The sequence below is a fragment of the Episyrphus balteatus genome, chromosome 1, assembly GCF_945859705.1.
Source record: "Episyrphus balteatus chromosome 1, idEpiBalt1.1, whole genome shotgun sequence".
In the NCBI taxonomy this organism is placed as follows: domain Eukaryota; kingdom Metazoa; phylum Arthropoda; class Insecta; order Diptera; family Syrphidae; genus Episyrphus; species Episyrphus balteatus.
In genome coordinates, this window is record NC_079134.1 from 179,729 (window position 1) to 203,352 (window position 23,624).

The 23,624-nt window shown below is 30.2% G+C and overlaps 1 protein-coding gene across 12 annotated transcripts in view; it reads left to right on the plus strand.

The window, feature by feature from the left end:
- Nucleotides 1-104: 104 nt before the first annotated feature.
- Nucleotides 105-23,624, plus strand: part of LOC129921017 (muscle-specific protein 300 kDa) — a 152,407-nt gene continuing 128,887 nt past the window's right edge. For 4 of the 12 annotated variants that reach the window (XM_056002623.1, XM_056002624.1, XM_056002625.1 and 1 more), the window contains exon 1: nucleotides 19,154-21,266. In XM_056002623.1, the coding sequence (XP_055858598.1) occupies nucleotides 19,745-21,266 (1,522 nt within the window). In that variant the 5' untranslated portion in view covers nucleotides 19,154-19,744. Of the gene's footprint in view, nucleotides 227-3,039; nucleotides 3,197-11,264; nucleotides 12,251-19,153; nucleotides 21,267-23,624 lie in introns of those variants that run through there. The other 8 variants (XM_056002631.1, XM_056002634.1, XM_056002629.1 and 5 more) reach the window with 6 other exon arrangements.

Here is a 23,624-nt window from a genome sequence, read left to right on the forward strand (position 1 = left end):
TTCTTATTAGGCACGTTTACAAACAGTTTATGAGTTATTTTTAAAATGAGGACAAGAGAAGAGAAAGAATAACGGAGAGTCGAGAGTGCAAGTTGTTTTGTTATTAATTTATCATTTTGATAGTATTATTATTAAATAATGTATTATAAATATAAACAAATGAATACGAGACAATTGTGTAAGAGAAATTGAAGTGAAGGTGCATTCTTTAAAGTATAACAACAAGGTAAGCATTTTGCAGAAGACAATGAGCTTATTTTCCCTTCCGATGGGAATGATCATTTTATTTAGTAAAATTTATAATAAAATCAGTAGCTTAAGAATATAGTAAGTACCTTCCTAGTTCTTATTTTGAGATATTTAGCAAAAAAAAAGCACCTTTGCGCGCAGTGACGTAGCAAGGGGTTGACGAGGAGGGCGGAACGCCCCGGGTGTCACCCATTTGGGGGTGACAAGTCGTAGTTTTCTAAACGGAATACCACAAAATGATTGTTTTCCAAATTGTTCGTAATAGGGCTCATAAACTTTATCCCTCAGTCAGTGGAATAAATTAGGTGCCCACACATAAATAGATTTTGGCACAACAAAACGAAAACCCCATGCCGAAAGTCAACAAGTTAGGAAGTCAACATGCGGGTATCGTTGTTATCTACAATATTGTACCAATTTAAATACGCTGAAAGCCATGACACTTTCAAGGTTTTCGGATATAGAAATATTAAGTGACTCCACTACTGATATGGTATGGCTTACAGTTTTGGGATAATAGATCGTGAATTCAAATTTCTCTGGGTAGAGGGGATTCATATAAGCAGCCGTGTGTCCAAGGTATTTGGGGTATTACACAGATTGATTCAGGAAGAATATGCCAAAAAGCTCTAGAACGTGTAGGTTAGCTCGAGACAAAAAAAATGTATGGGAAGGAGTCAATCACTCAAATTCGAATTTCATAAATCCAAGGATTTGATTTTTTGTTCATTATTCAAAATAAATTATCAAGGGGCACGGCAGTGCCCAGCCAAGTTCTCTAGCAACTTTGGCACTACACCCTTATTTACAGGAAACAACTCAAGCCATTTTTGATCCCCTTCTAACTTCTATACCATAAATTCCAGAAATTTCAAACTCTCTTCATTTGTTCAGCTGGTAAAAAACAAATTCCTCACAAAATTTTAGCTACTTCAGATAAGTAGTTTCGGAGATATATGTAGGCCTTCAAAAATTGCTGAAATTGTAACTGACTGACTGACTCACTCACATATTCATACTCACAAACATAACTGTTAAAAAAAGAGCCAAGTTCTCCTTTCGTTAAAATTATGCTTGTAAAAAAAGTACTGAAATGTAAAATGTGTAGGTACCAAGTTCTAAGGTTTAGTTTTAAATTTGCATCAGTTAAATTTTGATTGTTGACTTGACAATTTTTCAAATAACTTTAAAAATTCGCAATTAAGAGAAAAATTTTCAAGGGAACAATCAAAATTTAACAAATTTAAAACCAAACCTTAGAACTTGGTACCTACACTTTTACATCTCAGTACTTTTTTACAAGCATAATTTTAACGTAGGAAAACTTGGCTCTTTTTTAAACAGCCATGTTTTTGTTGGGATAATGATAACTCAATAAATTTTGTAGAGAGAGTAGTTTTAATTTATTTGGATTTAACAAGATTGGATTTAAAAAATTGCATTAAAGATTGTATTTAAGTAGTGAATATTATGGTTTTGAACTAATTTTTGAATTTAAATATTTACATCCGGATTGCTTTTAAGCTAATGAACAATGTGGCCGTTAATTTGGAAAAAAATATTAAAAATTCACGGTTACAATTTCAATAACGTGCTAAACCTCAAACCCAAAACCTCATCTTTTATTTATTTAATAAAGTACAAGTAGTTTTTGAATAATTAGTTTTAAAATTCAAAATTTCTAAAAAAAATTGCAAAATTTTATGTGTAAAAATTTTGTTTTCGAAGTTCAATGTTTACAAACACTTTTTTCTAAGAAAATCCTTTAGTCTTTTATTTTTCCATGACTTGACTTGTTGGTCAGTTAATTTAACTAAAATTTATTATTTTAAATATAGTTAATAGAGTATATAAGATTTGACTCTTTCAGTCTTTAACACTAGATTGAGGTATAAGTAAAGAAACGAGATTATTCAAAATAAAATGATGTGCTATTAAAAAATTTGCATTTATATTTTTGTAATCAATTTTTAGGTTAAATAAACAATCTTAGTAACTATATACTACAATTTTAAAAAGTCTGGACCAGCCTAAATGAAAAATATAGACCTCCTCCCTTTTGATGCAAGGTCCTCAATTTGTTACTATCTAATTGAAATGTTCTGTTACCTGCATAAGCAGGCAAATGAATTTGCATCAGAATAAATTTAACCACAGGACAAAAATTTTAAAACGATTTAAAGTGAGGTTCAGTTCTGGAACCAGTCTTTTAAAATCAGCCCTAAAAGTTAAAATCTGTCATTTTCTTTGTTTAATTTAATTTAGTTTCGTTTCATTGTGATCTTTTTCAATTAAGTTCTAAGGAAAAATGAACTAAAAGAAGGAATTATAAAAATACTGTAAAAAAACTTTGCACTGACCGTTAGAATTTTATTTAAAATATTGAGGTTATAATAGTTTTTCTAACGTATGTATGTATAAATAAATCTCTATTTTAGTGTATTATACTTCTTGCGAATAACAAATTATTAAAGATGCCAATATAACCATGTGTCTTTTAAAACAAAAGAGAATAAGAATTTTCGAAAACAAAACATTTTGTCTCAAACAATGTCTATAATTGTTTACATTTTGTTAGGAATAAGATATGAGAGCAGGAAATGCAAAAGTGTTTTGTTTTCGGCATTCAAAAATGAAAAAAAAAACATAAAAACTACGAAGAGATCACAGCATAAAGTCAAACTCATTCGCATGCGCATGAGTTGGTGTTGGTCTCAGTAAATTTCAAAAACTCAAATTTGATTTTTGAAAAATTCAGTATATTTCTTGAAATACTTTATTCAAAATTCAGTTAGTGTTTCGTTCTCGTCGAGTGTTGTTCTCGTACCCATCAAGCAGATCGTTTTATTCTTCTTATTTTATGCCATATTTAAACCTTTAATTAAAAAAGCATTTTTGCAAAGTGCACCGATACTTTTTTTTAATATTAAATTAAATAAATTACAAAGTAACGTGTTTGAATATCATTTTTTCGGATAATTAGTGTTAATTTTTAATATAAGAAGATTGAAAAAAAAGTTTAAACATATATAATTACATAACTACATGCTCTTTTCTCTATACTATATGCATATAATATGGAAAAAATTGAAAGCATTTAATTGAAAATCCCATTAATTCTAAATCAGTGTTAAGCCTAGAACCGTTATATATTTAAAAAAAAATTCTGCATTTATACATATATTTACCTTTTTTTTAATGAAAAAAATAGTCGTTCAATTTTTATTTGAGCAAAGTATATTTTCCAAGTTTAACGAACTGAGTTCATTTCTATTTTTGAAAACCTCGCCGATACTCACACATATACAAGTGCATGCAATTCATATATTAAAAACGAAAACTAAGATTGTGCGTGTTGTGATAAAACATTTTTGGAAAAAGTGAAAAGTAATTTCAAAAAAAAAATCCCAGCTGAAAAAATAGTGAACAAAAAGCCTATAATTGTGGAAGCATACGCTGACACATCGCACGCCAGTGAACATGTTGTGCAGTTCATAAAGCCACATACCTACTTTCAATTTTTTTTTTTTTTTTGTATAGAAATAAAGATATATGTATTTTTTGAATTTACAATGAGATAAATTCTATTTTTGGATGAAAAAATGAAATGAAAAAAAATTCTGTGGAGAAATGCTCGAATCAAGAGAATTTGGTGATGGGTTCATTCTACTTTCACGAATGACTATGCGTTTAATTTCTTGTTCCAATAAAAAAAATAATAATAAATTATATTTTTAATTAAGCTTATTTTCAAAATAATTCTGACGAGTATGATCAAATTATAACGAAAAGTTCTGGAACTGTAGCACATGGTCTTCTTTCTCTCTTTTTTTCCCATTAAGTCACCAGTAAAAATATTATTTTATTTCATCAGACATCGTAAACGTTTTTCTGACCAATAATTTAAAATTATGTTTTCCTTGTCAACCTTTAACACATTTGCAAAAGTTTAACATTGGATGAGACAGTTTTTTTGAAAGACAGTTTTTTGACAGATTTTAAACTAATGAATGAATCATTCTATTTATGTAGGTCTTCATTTCTGTTTGAAAATACATTTTATTTTGTTATTACCTTAAAATAATTGTAATATTCGGATCATTAAAAATCCTATTATGCTAAGTTTCGTCAAATGAAATATTTAATAATATTAATGGTAAATTATAGAAAACTCGCGATAACCATAACGAATTTAAAATTTCAAAAAGATTATTGAAAACTTTAATGTAGGTAGGTATCTTTTATCAAAGCTATTTTTAAAAAAAGAAAAAAAAAATTTTATTAATGATGCTAACAGATGTTTGTTACTAAAAATGTTTAAAAATATTCAGGAAACAATATTTTATAGTGAAAATTAGAATGATTGAAATATTTTAGTCAAGAATTTCATCTCTGACATCTTCGTTTCTGATTTTTAACTTAAGTGAGGACGTTTTTACTACAATACATCCTCCTATTTCTAGTTATTTTTCAACAAACTGAATTTTATTGAATTATTATTTAATTTTTTCTTTATAGAGCGGGCGGCCACTGCAGAAACTCTCAACTCATCGAGCTAAAGAAAATTTCAAATGGGAAGTGAAAGAGGGCTATTAGTAGTTACGAAACCCACAGGTCTTCCCGTTCGCATCCTGGCACGATTGGCGTGGTAAAGTGCATTGTGCATCTCATAGAGTTAAAAGACAATATTGGTGTCAAATTAAAGGTGATATTGTCAGCTATCAAAATTCAGAGGTCTTCCGGGCGAAAGTCTGGCAGTTTTGTCATGCAGCCCGTTTTAAGGTTAGAAGCGATGAAAGTGAGTTTTTTCATAAAGTCTTGTTTTTTGGTATTTTGGTGGATGAGTTAAGGAGTTTTTTCACTATGAAATAAAAATATGAGTTATTAGCATTTAAATATAAAACGATGTTTTGGAAATTGCTTGATAGTTTATTAACAATGACCCAAAGTATATGCAAAACTACGAATAATTCACGAAAAAGTCTCAAATAATACGCTGCGCCCCTTACAACTTACCGAATTAAAAGTCGAATTCAATTTCAAATTAAAGCTAATAATGTCTTTTTTTGAAAACCAGAGGTCTTCCAAGCCAAAAATTGGAAGTTAGGTCACGCAGCTTGTTTTAAGGTTAGGAGCGTTTTTTTACTTAAAACGTTCACCCAAGCTCGGGGGTGAAATGTCAAAATGTGGCTTGGAAGACCTCTGGTTTTCAAAAAAAGACATTATTAGCTTTAATTTGAAATTAAATTCGACTTTTAATTCGGTAAGTTGTAAGGGGCGCAGCGTATTATTTGAGACTTTTTCGTGAATTATTCGTAGTTTTGCATATACTTTGGGTCATTGTTAATAAACTATCAAGCAATTTCCAAAACATCGTTTTATATTTAAATGCTAATAACTCATATTTTTATTTCATAGTGAAAAAACTCCTTAACTCATCCACCAAAATACCAAAAAACAAGACTTTATGAAAAAACTCACTTTCATCGCTTCTAACCTTAAAACGGGCTGCATGACAAAACTGCCAGACTTTCGCCCGGAAGACCTCTGAATTTTGATAGCTGACAATATCACCTTTAATTTGACACCAATATTGTCTTTTAACTCTATGAGATGCACAATGCACTTTACCACGCCAATCGTGCCAGGATGCGAACGGGAAGACCTGTGGGTTTCGTAACTACTAATAGCCCTCTTTCACTTCCCATTTGAAATTTTCTTTAGCTCGATGAGTTGAGCGTTTTTGCAGTGGCCGCCCGGACTATTATTTTCAAAGTCTATTTTTTTCTTTTTGTGTGTTCGCAAAATATGTTACTTCTAAAGTGGTCGTGATAAAAATTTTACATTTTTTATGCAAGCGGAAAATTTCAGAAATTCATCACCTCGTTAGCGAAAGTGACATTGAATTTTCTACACTATTAAACGTTGTATGTTTTTTGCATTTAGAAACATTGAAAAACTATTCAAATTTTCATTTCAAATTCCCATTTAATATTGTTCTTTAAGTTTTTAATTTTCTCATTTTGAATCTGATCTCAGAGATCAGAGTTACTTTATCAGTTTAAGGACCAATTTGTTCGCATTAATTATTTGTATGCAATTTATAACAGATTTCAAATGGGAATTTTAAATGTAATAGTACAGGAAAGATAGACTTTTTCGTGGAACGAAATACAGGACGGCTGAATTTTTCAAATCTGAAAAAGGGGTATTAGAAAAGCTTAAGTCCTGGTTTTCGGGACGCCACCCCCCTGGCGAAATCCGCCATTTTGAAAAACGCGAATCACTCTATATCGCCAAAACTATGGGTCCTATAGAAATGGTTGTCAGACCAAAGTTCTTGGAAATTTAATTATCTTTTTCTTTATAGTACATTATGTTTCTCAGCAGGCAATAGTTTTGAGGTTATGTTGTTTTAATTTATTTTTTTTCGGTTTTCTTAAGATTATAACAATCCCAGTACTAGTTACATAATTTTTTAAACAGTAAAAGTTATAGACCATCAAATTTCCAATAATTTGGTATATTTTCAAAAGTCATGCGATGTATGAGCCGAAAGTTATTGAATTGAAAACTATAGTCTAAGTACAGGAAAGTTAGTAAAGAAATCAGGCATTTTGTGGAACGAATTAAAGGAAGGCTGATTTTTTCAAACCTGAAAGAAGGGTATTAGAAAAGCTTAAGTCCTGGTTTTCGGGACACCAACCCCCTGGCAAAATCCGCCATTTTTTAAAACGCGAATTGGTCTATATCTCCCAAACTATTGGCTTGATCGAATAAGTTACTGAACGAAAATTGTAGGTAATATAAATATCTTTTCTTGTGCATGCACTGTTTTTCAGCGAGGACAACACTTTTTAGGTTATGTTGTTTTATTTTTTTATTTTTTCTGTTTTTTTAATTTTTCTCAGTCTCTATGATAGAAACATAATTTTGTAGCATCATTAAAGTTGTAGAACATCAAATTTACATTAATTTGGGATACTTTTGAAGATTATATGACTTTTCAAACCAAAGATACGGAACTTAAAGAGCAATATTTTCAAAAAATATACTAATATGTTTTTGCATAAGGTATGAAAAAAAGGCTAAATCGGGTACCTAATGTAAAAACAAGAAATAATATGATATGAGGGGGAGTTATTAAGGTGGGTAGGTAATGGTAAAACTTACAATATTGAGGTACACATATTTTGTTTTAAGTCAAACATCATACTTTTATGATGCTAAAAAATTATGTTTCTATCTGTTTCTATCTTCTACTGAGAAAAATTAAAGAAAAAAAAACAGAATCTTTCAGATTTGAAAAAATCAGCCGTCCTGTACATCGTTCCACAAAATGCCTGTTTTTTTTTACTAATTTTCCTGCACTAATATTGTAGTTTTCAGATCAATGACTTTCGATTTATACATCGCATGACTTTCAAAAATATACCAAATTATTGGAAATTTGATAGTCTATAACTTTAACTGTTTAAAAAATTATGTAACTGATACCGGGATTGTTATAATCTTAAGAAAACCGAAAAAAAATAAATTAAAACAACATAACCTCAAAACTATTGCCCGCTGAGAAAAATAATGTACTACAAAGAAAAAGATAATTAAATTTCCAAGAACTTTGGTCTGACAACCATTTCTATAGGACTCATAGTTTTGGAGATATAGAGTGATTCGCGTTTTCCAAAATGGCGGATTTCGCCAGGGGGGTGGCGTCCCGAAAACCAGGACTTAAGCTTTTCTAATACCCCTTTTTCAGATTTGAAAAATTCAGCCGTCCTGTATTTCGTTCCACAAAATGCCTGTTTTTTTACTAACTTTCCTGTACTATAATTGAGACTGAATAAATTGGACCTTAGTTTGAAAACACTCGAGCTTCAAAGCTAATTTTTGAAAAAAAAAAACGAATGTTAGATTTAGATTTGACTACTTCGATAAAAATTCAATGAATGTTGTTATTGAAATGAAAATTCTAAAGGTAATATTTTGACGAAAATTCAGTGAATGTTGTTTAACACAACTTTATATTCATAACGAAAAGATTAGGTGGATATTTATATTAACTACAATTCTTCCTTTACGGCCATATTATTCACTAGTTTAAAAAATACATCTGGATGTAAACAATGTCAAATGTCAAAAATAAATCTAATTCCATAATATTCACTACTTAAATCCAATCTTAAATCCAATTTTTTGAATCCAATCTCGTTAAATCCAACAAATTTAAACTGCTCTCTGGAGGTCTGTTTTACTTTATAAATCCAGATGTAAAATTAATTTTCACAGTGTTAAGTTGTTTTGTCAAGTATTTTGTGAAGGAAAAATAATGATAAATCCAAATTTAACAAAATTTATTGAACAATCACATAATTTATTTTGAGTGAATAATAAGAACAAAAAATTAAATCCTTGGATTTATGAAATTCGGATTGGGGCGATTAGATTTAAAATTAACTTTTATCCAAACTCTGGATTTAGTTTGGATTTAAGTTAATTTTAAATCCAATCCATTAAATCTGAATTTCATAAATGTGATGAATTAATAAATTTTGTATAATTTGCATTTATCTTTATTTTTCCTTCACAAAATACTTGACAAATCAACTGAACACTGTTGGCCATATTATTCACTAGTTTAAAAAATACATCTGGATGTAAAAAATGTCAAATGTCAAAAATAAATCCAATTCCATAATATTCACTACTTAAATCCAATTTTTTAAATCTAATTTCATTAAATCCAAACAAATTTAAACTGCTCTCTGGAGGTCTGTTTAACTTTATAAATCCAGATGTAAAATTCATTTTCACAGTGTTCAGTTGTTTTGTCAAGTATTTTTTTAAGGAAAAATAAAGATAAATGTAAAATATTCAAAATTTATTGAATAATCGCATAATTTTTTTTTTTAGTGAATAATGTGAACAATAAACTAAATCCTTGGATTTATGAAATTCAGATTTAATGGATTGGATTTAAAATTAACTTTAATCCAAACTAAATCCAGAGTGAATAATATGGCCGTGTGAAAATGAATTCTACATCTGGATTTATAAAGTTAAACAGACCTCCAGAGAGCAGTTTAAATTTGTTTGGATTTAACGAGATGGGATTTAAAAAATTGGATTTAAGTAGTGAATATTATGGAATTGGATTTATTTTTGACTTTTGACATTGTTTACATCCAGATGTATTTTTTAAACTAGTGAATAATATGGCCGTAAGCTAGTTTTATTTTATTAAAAACTAATAAATAAGCGTGACTGTTCTCAATTCAAAACTATATTTCAACTATAATAAAGGAAAATATTTTTTAATTTTCTTGGAGACGATTTTAAAATGAAAATCATACAAAGGAGAATGGGCAAGTTTGTATGAAACGTGGACGTTACGCGGCCAGGAATGAAGTTGTTATTTATTGATGTAATTAAGGCTTACATATAATGTGCAGAAGTTTCATCCTTGTGACGTACTTCAAAAACGGATAAAATGCATTTTTGCATTTAACAATTTATATACATTGTCTCAATGTTATAATAGTGTATTTTAAGTGCAAAATATGATACTCTGTCATTTTCCCTGACTCTGAAGACCTTTATCTTGAATATCCAACTATTACAACCCAAACTATAAGCATTTTTTAAACAACAATTTCAAGCTTTCTTTTACAGTTTTGTTGTTCAATTTTTTGTAAGTTTGAATTATTGTTTGAAAAGTTTCCAACAAAATCTTGAAGTTGTTGTCTTAAAAATCTTATATTATAAGTTTTATTGGTCAGATTTTCAAGATTAATGTCTTCAGACTCAGGTTAAATGACAAAGCATTATATTTTTTGTTTCAAATAAAAATATAAATCAATTTGTCCTTCTTACATTGAACAATGCATTAAAAATACTTATACTGCATTATCTTGCATTCTTAATGCAATACAGCAAAAGGCCCATAGTAAAAGTTCTTCCTAAGTTATAGTTCTTTCATTTGATACCAATTTTATTAATGGCCGCTCAACGTCCAAAATGCCCATTCTCCTTTTCAAAAATTCGGAAACAAGGTCCAATCTAATATATGTACGTACATTTTATTTTAGTTAGTTGATTTTTATGGTGTATGCCAAATTTAAATGTTGCTATGTTTTTTCATGTTTTACTTCAAAAATTATTTTGAATCAACAAAACGTTAAATAATTCAAAATATAAAATATTCAAATGACCTCCAATCCTATATGCTCATAAGTAAGATTCTGTTGTACAAAAAAAAAAGTAATTTAATTTTTTTTTTCATTGTTGAGGTAGTAATTAGTTTTCAATATTGCTTGTTCTGGTGGGAACAAACAACATTCACACATATATCAGAACTCTTATAAAATTCAGTGCTTTGACGCTCTTTATTTCTAGTTTAATAGGTACATGAACCTACATATATCCTCTCGGCTTAAGTCATACCTATGTTTATTTTTTAGAAAAGGAGGGTTATTATTTTTTTCTTCGATAGAAAAAATTGTATCTACATACTTAACCATCCCGGGAATTTATTTTTATTTCTTTTTGAAAGATTGACATGGCGCCTTATATACCGCAGTTTCACTTTATTTTAAAAAAAGATCCAACTGTCATACCCGAAAATAGCTTTAAAAAGGCACTGATGTGTTTTGGCAAGATTTTAAAGAGCATTACTTGATCTTTGTCTACACATTTTTACTTGCGGTATACGAGTCTGTAACGAGGTATTTTTATAAACAAAGTGACGATTGATTTTCAATTAAAAAAGAAGACTTGTAGCATTTTTTCATAAATAAGGGATGACACAATTTGGCACAAGGAACGTTTTATTTGATTGCAAATTAGTAATCAAATTGAAGATCCCACATTCTCTTTCTCTTGGTTCAGGTTTTATTTATACATCCGGCGCGAAAATAAAAAAAACACAAACACCTATGTAAATTTAATTCATGTAGAAACTTTTGAATGAGTTTTTACGTCATTAAGAAAATTTAAATTTCCTTTTATTTTTGCAGGTTTGTGTGTTCAATCGAAATGTTTAGTATCAATTCAAAGTGAAATCTTTATTTGCTTGTGTGTGAAAAGAATAAAAAAAACTTAAAGCCCATATCCTATAACGAATATAAAAGCTTAAGCTGAATATTACGAGAAAATAATTTTAAATTTTAAAGTAAAATGTCTGGACAGTACCCACAGCCTCCATATGGAGGAGGTGGTCGAGGAGGTTGGAACCCCCGAGCAAACAATGCAGCAACACCATCCCCTTCGCTCATGTATCGGCCGCCATCGCCCTGGACTCCAGTGGCACCATCTCCTCCACCAATTATTTCAGGTCCGCGAAGATTATCCATGCAATCACCAGCTCCAATGATGGGTTCTCCAATGAGCCCTCCTATCGGTAGAATGCATGCAATGTCTCCAGGTCCTCAAAATGTTGGTGGACTTCGCGGATCACGCGGCGGTGTAACTAGTATTCCCCATCCAAGACCACAATGGCCTTATCGTGTGCCGCAGCAATTTTCGAGTGATTCTCAATCACCTCAACCATACCAGGCTCCTGTGTATCCATCATCATCCAATTTTTCCACATCATCACCAAAGGTCTGTCCATCGCCTCCAACATTTGCAAGTGTTAATGGACCAAGACCATTTCGACCAATGTATAATTCATCGACTCCTAATAATCAAGGACAATATGATCATGTACATGGAATAAGTTCATTTCAACTGTCACCAACACCCTCGCCAATTGTGTGCCAGCCTTCACCCGAGTATTTGTACAGTAGCCAACCTCCTCCGTCATTGTACGAGCAGCATTCGTCGAGATCTCAATTCGAATATGTCGGCGTACCATTGGAACCTCCACAACCTAAATCGTATGTGATTTATGATGACGAGGAGGAACTAGGTCCGTCAACAGCCGAAATAATTGCCAACCAATCACAGGATTATATAGACGAGAAATTAGCGGAATACCAACTAACTATCCTCCAATTGCAAGGTAAGAGCTTTTATATTATTTTACAAAAAAATTTATTTAATTTTTAAAATATGTATTTAACATTTTTGAGTTCAAAATTATCCACTATCCTAAATTAAAACTATTTAAACTATAAAAAATTTAAGTCTTTTTTTACTAGAGTCCAAATGAGATAATTTCGCAAATTATCTCATTTCGAATTTTGAATCGTATAGGACATCATTTCATTTGGTATTCGAAGGATATAAATTGCGAAACTATCTTATTTGGGTTCTAGACTATAAGTCTATGAAATTTTCCTTAAGGCGAATTTGCATTATTCATTTGATAGTCTAGCTGATGATTGAAAAATCAGGGCTTAAAGTTCTTCAAATTGTCAAAAACCATTTCTGTTGATTTACCACTTTTAAAATATCGTTAACCTTGTAAAATTCGAATAAACCTTTTAGACTATATTCAGAACCTTCGTAGCTCGAGATAATACATGAAATTCTGGAATAAGCCTTAAATAGTTTTTAATTTTTCTTCACAAATACTAAAAATCATTAATAAAAGAAAACAGCTTCGGTTTCCGTTGAGTGTTTTTGAATCGAGTGAGTTTTTTTAGTGTATTCTGACCTCTTAAATATTGTAAACAGGTCATTCCGCAATTTTGGGTACTAGGTACTACATTAAATTTTGTACACAGAATTCTATATTTTATGGAAACTTTTTATAAAAAAAACTATGGTTATTAAAAAAACCTTTCATCTAATTTTATCTTCTTTTTGGTTAGGGCGGGTTTTTTTATAATATGGAATGCCTTTCTTAAAAACTTTTAATTTTAGGTAAAATATGTAAAATATAAAAAATGTTTCATGTTCAGCTACCTTAAGGAATTCGAAAAAGTTAAATTCTAAAAAATCTGTTCTTAAAACACCTCACGAATTTTGTTTTAAGAAAGAGAACATAATCGTCCATTTAAGATGCTACATTATGCAAGTTCAACAAACTCTTGCTCCTCTAAATTGTGTTATGGAAATCTGAAATTTAATTCAATCAATATAGTCTTCATGTTGATCGTGAGAGCTTTAGTTTATTTTTTGTTTGAAATTGTTTTTGTTTCTATTTACAGAAGGAATCAAAGTAATGAATCACAAAGTATTTATAAATCTAATTTAAACAAATTTCTATTTTTGTATTTTTTGTTTACTTTTTTGAAACTTCATGAGTTTACAGATAGGGATGCGCACTGCTAACATTTTGAATTCAAAGAACTGAAGTCAATATCTTTAAATGAAACTTTTGTTTGTGTTTCATTATAATTGAATGAAGTGTTTTTTTTTTTTTTACTTTTTTTTTTAATTGTATCAATTTATGTGAAAGCCTTATAATAGTAGGTATTATATAAAAATATTGTATATTTTTTTTTTAAGTAGGTACCTATTTATTTTTTTATCAATTTAAAAAAGATTTTGTTTCTAACAAATGATAAATATTTCTATCAGAAAATATTAGAAAATCTGTGAACCCTTTTCGAGTAAAAAATTATTTCTGGAATCTTATAAGCAAAAATTTATCTAATCTCTAACAATCAGAAATAATTCATTTACTTATAGCAAAATTGTTTCTCATATGATTATTGTATTTGAAATTTAATGGTTATGACTTATGACGCTTTTCTATTTATCGAAATTCATTAGTAAAGAAAGTTTGTTCGCTTCATAGCCTACGAAAAATGTATTCATTCATATTTTCCCTCTAATGCTTAGATACCAAAATTTATGAATCTCAATTTATTTTTGGATACTTTTTTCATGCAACATTCACTATTTATAATGAAACGCTCACATTAATTTTAAAATTATTTAAAATCACGTGCGCCAATTTGTTATGCATTTGTTAATGCTTGGGGTTTATTATGGTAACACTAAGGTAAATTATTTTTTTGTCTAGATTTAGTTTCCATGAAACCACTAGCAATTTAACCACAAATGATATTTTCTTTTAATTTCAATATCTTAGCATACAATTTTTATTGATAATAAAGTGCTTGACTTGACTATTGTAGAGCAGAACCTTGTACCAACTGTCAAGAAAGTAGGTACTAACAAAATAAGCAAAATCATTTTGGTTGGGTAATAAATGGTACTCAATATATCTCGCGGTTTTTAAAATTATGTTTAATTCTAACTAAACTCACGTGGAATAGTTTGTAGTAGTTTGTTGTAATAACACTATATAACGAAAATTTATTTATATATGTGTGTAGGTAGTTATTGTGGTTTAAAAAAGAAAATAAATAATATGACAATTAGTAAAAAAACAAAAATAAGACGTTGTTGTACCTGGGCGAAACGCATTTTGGACTACAGGTCATAAAAACTTTTTAAATTGAATTTTATTCATAAAGTCCACAAAACATAAACAAAAATTATGAATTTATTTTCATTATTTTAGTTTTTTGTTTTCTTTCTTCTTGTTATTATTAATGTCAATGTCACAGATTTCTTCAATTTAAAATAAAATATTTACCAAATATTTTTTCCCAAATTCAGTAATTTAAAAAAAAACACCATGCTTCATAAAAATGCTTTTTATTTCTATATGCATTTACTCTATTGTGGAAATATGGTCAGTATAATTGAAAGTAATTTTCAACTTGATTTTTGGAAGAAAGCTCTACTTTTATAAGCGGTAAGATGTTTACTGAGCAAACATTTCTTCAAAATTCGATTTACTTTCGTACCATAAAACCAAGTCTAAGTTCGATTTTTAATCAAGATCGTTAGATCCATATTTTCAGAAAAACAACTTTTTGCATTTAAGTTGTATTGCAATTTTGCAAATACGGTTGATTTTGGTCCTTAAAAAAAAAATCAATTTCTTTTCTAGAGAATGACTTAAAAAGTCTTAATATAAAGTTTGAATACAATCGCTTCTGTTGCTTAAGATTCAGCTCGAGATAGAGAAAGAAACAGACAGGACAGTCAAAATTGAGAGACCTTATTTTGACCTTTATGGTTATCGTAATGTCATGTCTTGGTGTTAATCGAGTTCTATTTTTTAAAAAGTCTTAATATAAAGTTTGAATACAATCGCTTCTGTTGCTTAAGATTCAGCTCGAGATAGAGAAAGAAACAGACAGGACAGTCAAAATTGAGAGACCTTATTTTGACCTTTATGGTTATCGTAATGTCATGTCTTGGTGTTAATCGAGTTCTATTTTTTTAACAAATTCTAAACGTACCCCATAGTACCTACCTACATACATATAATTATCTCAAGTAATTAAGGTCAGAGACATCAAAAACCCTATTATAACGTTTGATAACTCGTTTAAATTAAATGTTTAAAAAATCAAAAATCTCCACAACCATTTGATTTACCTTTTTTTTATAAAAGGCTTGTTTACAGTTTTGTGCCAGAAACAACAAAATATATAAAACAAAACATGGAAGACTAGGTACAAAATCGAACTTATTTTTTTTTTCGCGCAGGAAAATCAATTTTTAAATGCATGTAATAATTCGCTTTCAAAGAACATAATCGTGGAATATAAAAAAGTAAAACAATGGACATAAATGTCAGAATTTTTTTTTGCACTTAAATGTAATAATACAACCGAAATCACGGAAACTAAAATCACAACACAACGACCTTTCGAAATTAATTTTTCTATCCCAATGAAAAACGAAATATTCGCGTATTTCATACAAAATTTTCTCCTTGTCGCACCCGAAACGACTTTATTATTTGTTCTTTCTTATAAATATAACATTTGATTAACATCAATATTAATCATCATTAATCATTTCCTTGTAAATAGATGATACTGGAAAAAAGAAGTTTTAAAAAAAGGAAAAAACGACTAGAATACGGGTTTGCTAACATTTTAACTTAGGAATACGATAAGATGAAATCTTTAAGGGGGGAAATCCCTCCGGAATTTTTTATTTTTGCATTATTTTTTTTTGCGTTATAAATTTATTTATCAACCGAAGAAACTATTTTCAGTGGTCTTAGCCTTAAATGAAGCCTCAAAAGTGCCTAGATAGTCCCGAAACCAATGCGCTCCGAACCTACCATAGTACGAAAACGAAAACTTTAAACGCATTTTTTTCGAAACTAGTTTTTTTCCGCGCCGTGCAATGTAACTCAAAAACTAATGAAGCTATCGACTTGAAATTTGAAGCAAATTACTCCTTAAATCATTGGCCACAACATGAACCTAAAAGTTGAATAAAATTTGTACAGTAAATATTTTTTTTTACTACTTCTTTGTAAAAAAACATGTTTTTTTTCGTTTTTTTGATTTCTAATTTTTATTTTTCATTTAAAAAAAATAAATTTAGGTTCATGCAATGCGTACTAATATCATCTAACGGAATGTGCCAGAAACAACAAAATATATAAAACAAAACATGGAAGACTAGGTACAAAATCGAACTTATTTTTTTTTTCGCGCAGGAAAATCAATTTTTAAATGCATGTAATAATTCGCTTTCAAAGAACATAATCGTGGAATATAAAAAAGTAAAGCAATGGACATAAATGTCAGAATTTTTTTTTGCACTTAAATGTAATAATACAACCGAAATCACGGAAACTAAAATCACAACACAACGACCTTTCGAAATTAATTTTTCTATCCCAATGAAAAACGAAATATTCGCGTATTTCATACAAAATTTTCTCCTTGTCGCACCCGAAACGACTTTATTATTTGTTCTTTCTTATAAATATAACATTTGATTAACATCAATATTAATCATCATTAATCATTTCCTTGTAAATAGATGATACTGGAAAAAAGAAGTTTTAAAAAAAGGAAAAAACGACTAGAATACGGGTTTGCTAACATTTTAACTTAGGAATACGATAAGATGAAATCTTTAAGGGGGGAAATCCCTCCGGAATTTTTTATTTTTGCATTATTTTTTTTTGCGTTATAAATTTATTTATCAACCGAAGAAACTATTTTCAGTGGTCTTAGCCTTAAATGAAGCCTCAAAAGTGCCTAGATAGTCCCGAAACCAATGCGCTCCGAACCTACCATAGTACGAAAACGAAAACTTTGAACGCATTTTTTTCGAAACTAGTTTTTTTCCGCGCCGTGCAATGTAACTCAAAAACTAATGAAGCTATCGACTTGAAATTTGAAGCAAATTACTCCTTAAATCATTGGCCACAACATGAACCTAAAAGTTGAATAAAATTTGTACAGTAAATATTTTTTTTTACTACTTCTTTGTAAAAAAACATGTTTTTTTTCGTTTTTTTGATTTCTAATTTTTATTTTTCATTTAAAAAAAATAAATTTAGGTTCATGCAATGCGTACTAATATCATCTAACGGAAAAAAATTTCCTTTTTGATTTAAGATGATTTCCTGGACCTGTACATTGCACGGCGCAAACTAGAGGCGTCAACTTTGAAAGGCTCCAGAGCCGCCATTTTGTTATTTTTTCATTTCAAAAAAATTTTTTTCAATTCTTGATAATGTCAGTAATATCTTGTCTTTTTCCAAATTTTAATAAGTGCTTTCAGTTTTTCATAAAAAAATAGTGAAAAAGGTGTCGTCTGGAGGGATTTCCCCCCTTAAGTTAAGCATTTAATTTCATAAACCTTAAAATTAATGAATCAATCAATGAATACGATTTCAACTGTAAAATAAACTACATTTGCAATCGATTAACACATCAACTAACTACTTTAATTAATTGATTACTGTGAAGCATTGCAGCAAAAACGTGCGACACAGTCAAGGATTTTATTGTTATTTTTTTTTTTTTTTTTTGGAAAAGCTCAACATACTTTGCATTCAAACAATAACCATGTATTAATAGGTACTTACCCAATTTTAGTTTTGTTATTGTTTGTTAGTAAAAGTTACTTTAACCGGCTATATATACTTTTAGAAAAAAAAAAAAAAACACTCGCTTTCGCTGCAGTATCTCAATACCTACATAAAGTAAAATTTTATCGGTTAAAAAGCAAGTTCATGATTATGCTTTATGCCGTTTTTACCGGCTTGGAAAAGAATGCATAAACCAGAGCCAAATGCATCATATAAAAAAAGAAGTAGCACTTTAGTTTTTCTTTTTGGCACTCCGCTCCGATTGTATGTATATGGTACGTGCGTCGATTTGCCAATATATTCTATTTAATACTTTGACATTCAACCTCTCCAATCTTTACTCTTCCGAACCATACTCAACATAAAGTTGTATTTATTAATCTATAGTTTTTTTTGCTGTGCCGAAAAAAAACACCAAAAATGAGTCTAATCTAAAAGCTCTCAAATGCTCTCTTAATATGTACACTATTGCCCTTAAAATCTTTAACGTATCTTACCATTATAGTATATGATGTCATAAATCATGTGTTTTTATTTTTGTTTCTCCAAAGGCATGTGCATTCTTTTGCAGTGCCTGTAAATTATACACTCCTCATAATACATACACACGCATGCTGGATATGCTCTATAAACTATGTTACTCGAACTATTGAATTTCAATAAGGTTTGTTCAATAACTTTATCAAAGATTTAACTAAATTATAATTAAAATCAAAAACTATTAACAATTTTTGGAAAACCTTACCTTTAATATATTTTATTGGGTGGAGGTTGGGTAAAAAATAAAGCTTTTTCAGAAAGCTACATTTTCCAACTCTTAGAGTGGTTAAAAACCTGTAAGAGATACTCAGATGTCAGATACTGAGTAAAAAGCTTTAAGTGGCGCCCAACCAGAATCTACTCTATGCACACCACACATATAGATACATTTTAGTATCAACGACTTGTGAGAATTTAATCTACCTTTATGTTTGTATGGACTTGTGGTCTCTGGTCACAAGTATCTCATAAGACTGAAACTTGAATTTGCTCCTCCAATATACAGAAATACATACAGCAACTTAATTTTACAAGTGACAGAATAAGCTCTCATATGGAAATTACTTTGAAACGAACTTCAGTATCGAACCGGCTTTCTTCATAGACGGACTTGAATTCGGAATAAATTGCTTAAAAAAAGCGTTCAACCTACTTTTAATTAATGCGGAGTGAAGTAAAAAAAAAGTTATAATCTAGTGATGATAGATATTCACTTGAATAATGTGAATCCAAAAGATTTACAAAATTTGTTTTGTTTATTTTTTAAAATTGAATTAAAGTAAAACCATCCTATAGCCACAGCCTTAAAAAGAAAATTAACTACTTAATTAACCTTTTGAAGAGAAAATAGTTGAATATATGTATGTGTTTGTGAGACGTTAATATCCCGAAAAGGTGGTAAAGAGAGGCAAGAAAAAGCCTGTATATTTGTGTTTTTGGCTTAAAGGCCATTTAAATTTGTATTGAGCTGTGAATTAAACCATTATAATCTTAGAGCCTTAAAATTAAAAGAAGTGAAAAGGTTAATCTGTTAAGCATATTTATGAACAATACCACTGAATTGGCTTTCTTGAAAATTGGAACAAATATAAATTAAAAAAAAAATATAATACAAAAGCTAAATGATAAATCAATGAAATGGATAGAAAACAGGATCTTACTCCTTCGCCAAAGTTGGCGAAGAGCGATGATGAGGGAGGAGGGAGAGCAAGGGGACAAGGTTTAGATAGTATAGAGCATTCAAAAAGTGTGTTCGAAATTCAGGTTAGAGAATATGAAACATTTAAGGAAAAGCTGCCATCAACAACCACACCAATAACTTTCGAGAGCAGTACAGAAATTCAAAGGAGTAGTACTCCAACACTTACACCCACTCATCAGCAACGCTTGAGACAAAAAATTGCTCTTTATGAAAAAGTATGGTCATCAGGTAGTAGTACCATGAAACGTCATTCAGATGACTCCTCGGAAAGTTTTTCCATGGAAGGTGAGTTGGGGGATGAAAGTGTATTTGATATAGATGTGCCTGCTTATGAAAAACGACTCAAAGAGGAACGCGATGGAAGAAATGCAGAAAGTCCTACAATACCTTTCGTAAAACTTCGATCAACTCCACAACCCTTGCCCAGAAGTTCTATTCCAAGTGAAAAGACCCCAAAAAGTCCATTTAATGTTACTTTACGCCATACAACCCGAGACATTCCTGAAGATGGTTGTGGTACATCCTTCAGGCGAGGTGGTTCTCCTGAACAATATTTTGCATTTGAAAAGAAAACGTTGCGAACAACTCGTGAGACCACTTCGTCCGATGGCATTAAAACTATTGTAACAACAACAACAGTAGGAAACCCTGATGCACCCACCCACACTCATCACATTCAAGACAGGATTATTCGTCAGCAACAATATCCTAGTGGTAGTAGTGACCGTGACCGAGCTTCATCTGAGGAGCATGAGACTCGTATTCGAGCGTCGAGTCGCTGTAGCTCCACGCCACCCCGCACAATTGATTTGACCGCTGGAGGACAGCAAATTTTAATTAAATTTGATGGAGGTTCTAGCACTGACGAGACTGATGACATCAACCGGCTAACAGGCGAAGGTAAAGTTCAAAATAATGTTATGGAAACCTCTGAAAGTATTATCACTGTTGGCAACCGTTCGGCTGGCTACCCTGGACAACTACAAAAACAACCTTCTTCATGGAAAAGAAAAACAAAAACGACGACAAGGATTTTTTCCAGTTCGACCTCTTCCACGCCTTTTATCGAAGCAAAAACCAGTTTACGCGAGGGCGGCGATTTAGACGGTGGTGATGTCAACCGAACTATTGGTGCTACTTCAACTGGCGGTGGTGGCATATCAATTACTTCATCTGCAATACATATTAGTGGTGATAATAGTAACTCCGCTGGAAGCAATTACTTTGAACCAACAGCTTCCTTTGCAACTTCCTTAGAACCACCAATCGAAACGAAAATTAGTGATTCCAGCGTGACAAGGAGTGCAATCGAAGATAGACAACATATCGCATTTAGTAGCAGTACAACTGCTAGTAGCAGTTGCAATACCGAATACAAGGAATTTCAGTCTACAATGGCAGCGATTCATTTTGCTCGTAGTAACTCGCAATACGATAGCCATATCAAGGAAAAGAGAGGTAATTTGTTGTTTAATTCAACAAATCAAAATGCATTATTGAATATTTTACCCAATTACATTATTTTATTGAAAACTAGATAAAGATTTTCAATTTTTTCTTGTCTGCATCCAAATGTGTAATCAATAATTGTAAATTTAGTTATTTCATAAAGTTTCGAAATAATTTGTCAACTATGCTGCTATAAGCGTTTCCAAGGAAGCTATGCAAATGTATATTTGTGTCACGCTATAAACAAGTTATTGCCTCCTTAGACGATGATACAAGTAGATGTACATGTATTTTATGGAAGAGTATAGTCAGTACCAAAAAAAAAACGAGTTAATGTATTCTAGCTCTGATTATTGATTCTTTTTATGTTAATTAATAACAAATTTTTTTTACCTTTGTATATTTTTATACCCCATTTTAGTTTGTTCCTTGACACAAAAAAATTGAGACACTCCCTGAATTGGCTGGAAATAATTAAGCAAAAATGCTATAGTTTTTCAAGTTTCTTGACTCCTTCCCTTACTCGTCCTGCTTAACTAAGAAATATATTTAATTTTTCTAAGTGGCTTATTCCCTTGTATGCCACTAATGTCTCCCTCTCCAAAAACGGTGTGTCCAGCCTTTTTTCTAAAACATCTTTTGTAAAGATGTTTTCTAAAATGTAAAAATTAAATTCTAGTTCGATCATTTAGAGTTCGAGTTGTCTAGATTATTTTTCAAAAGCAAAATAAAAAAAACAACTCTTAAAAGGCATTTTGCGTTTAATTTAACATTAAAGCCACTAAAAGCTTTTGTATTAAATCGAATATGACGTTTTGGAGAGAATTCGAAATTAAAAAAGACGTTTCTAAAGTTCCCATAATAACGGTATTAAAAAGAAAAAAAAAAAAATAACGATAAATGATAAAATAAAATGCAAAGATTGAACAAGAATTTTCAGTATCTTATTTTATTTTTGAAATAATCGTAGAGGTGATTAACAGAAAAAACAGTAGTCATGTAATACCAATTGAGTACTCAATTAAATAAATTCTCTACAAATTGTTTTGCTTGTTCATCCCAAATCTTTACGGTATTTTGACTATTTTTGAAAGTATGCTTTAATGTGTGACAATTTATGTATTTCAACATAATTTTGAACCAAACTTGTCTAATTCGTTTGTCCATGTTTGTCCAACAAAAATTTTCGTTTGTCCACCCTTTAAAAAATTTTAGAACACATACTTTTTTTATAGGAAGTCTGAAAAACGAAAAATCTTCTAAAGGAGCTTTCCATTGTAACGTAGATGAAATGTTTGCATGTTTTTTTGGTGTTTGAAATAGAATTTAAGTGCCGTAACAGTTTTTATATCGATTTGAACATTTAGAAATAATTTAAGATCGTCCCTTCTATGTAATGAAGCGTTTACAAGTCTCAGTTTAACAAATAATGTTACTATAAATTAGATACATATGTTGCGTTACGTAAACGACATTAAAACAAGCAATTTTAAGCGTTTGTTTTTACATAAAACTTGATGAAAAGTTTGGCTGGGTGAATATCAATTTTGGAGTTAAGTTCGCAAAAACTTGTTAACTCTTGACAAAGAATTATCTGCCCCTAAAGAAGTTTTTCATTGCAATAAATCCCATCTATCAATCTTTTTCCTAGTTATAAAAAGTTACCATTTTTCATGGAATGCCCCTTAAACGCTCAAATTTTGAGATAAATGTATAAAACAACTGCAATCGTTTTTCCACCTCGAGTTCTATACATACCAACTATTGTCGTTTTTCCACCCTCCGTTTAGATGATATTCAAAAAACAAATTTTGCACTGAAGAATTGAAATTACATAAAATACCCACTGATCATTATTTTTTTTTTTTTTTCAAAAATTCAAACTGCTGTCGTTTGTTCACCTCGAGTTCTTTACGTATACCAAAAATCGTCGTTCACCATACATTCAAGAGATATTTAAAAAAAAACAAAATTTTAACTGAAAAATTCAAAATCCCCTAAAATCCCCAAAAACTACGCATACACCACAGTGTATCTACTGAAAATTCCAAAATCCCTACACATTACTTTTTTTCAAAAACCCAGACGACCATCGTTTTTCCACCTCGAGAAATGGTTACAAACCTAAAACCATTGTTTGTCCATCCTGCGTTTAGGAGATATCTAAAAAAAATTGCGCCTACACCACAGTGTAGGTATCTACCTTACGTTTAGGAGATATTCAAAAAACAAATTTTGTATTGAAAAATTCAAAGTCCCATAAAATCTCCAAAAATTATTTTTAAAAAAATTCAAATTTATGTCGTTTATCCACCTCGAGCTCTATTCTATTTCAAAAATTCAAACGGCAATAGTTTGTTTTTAAAA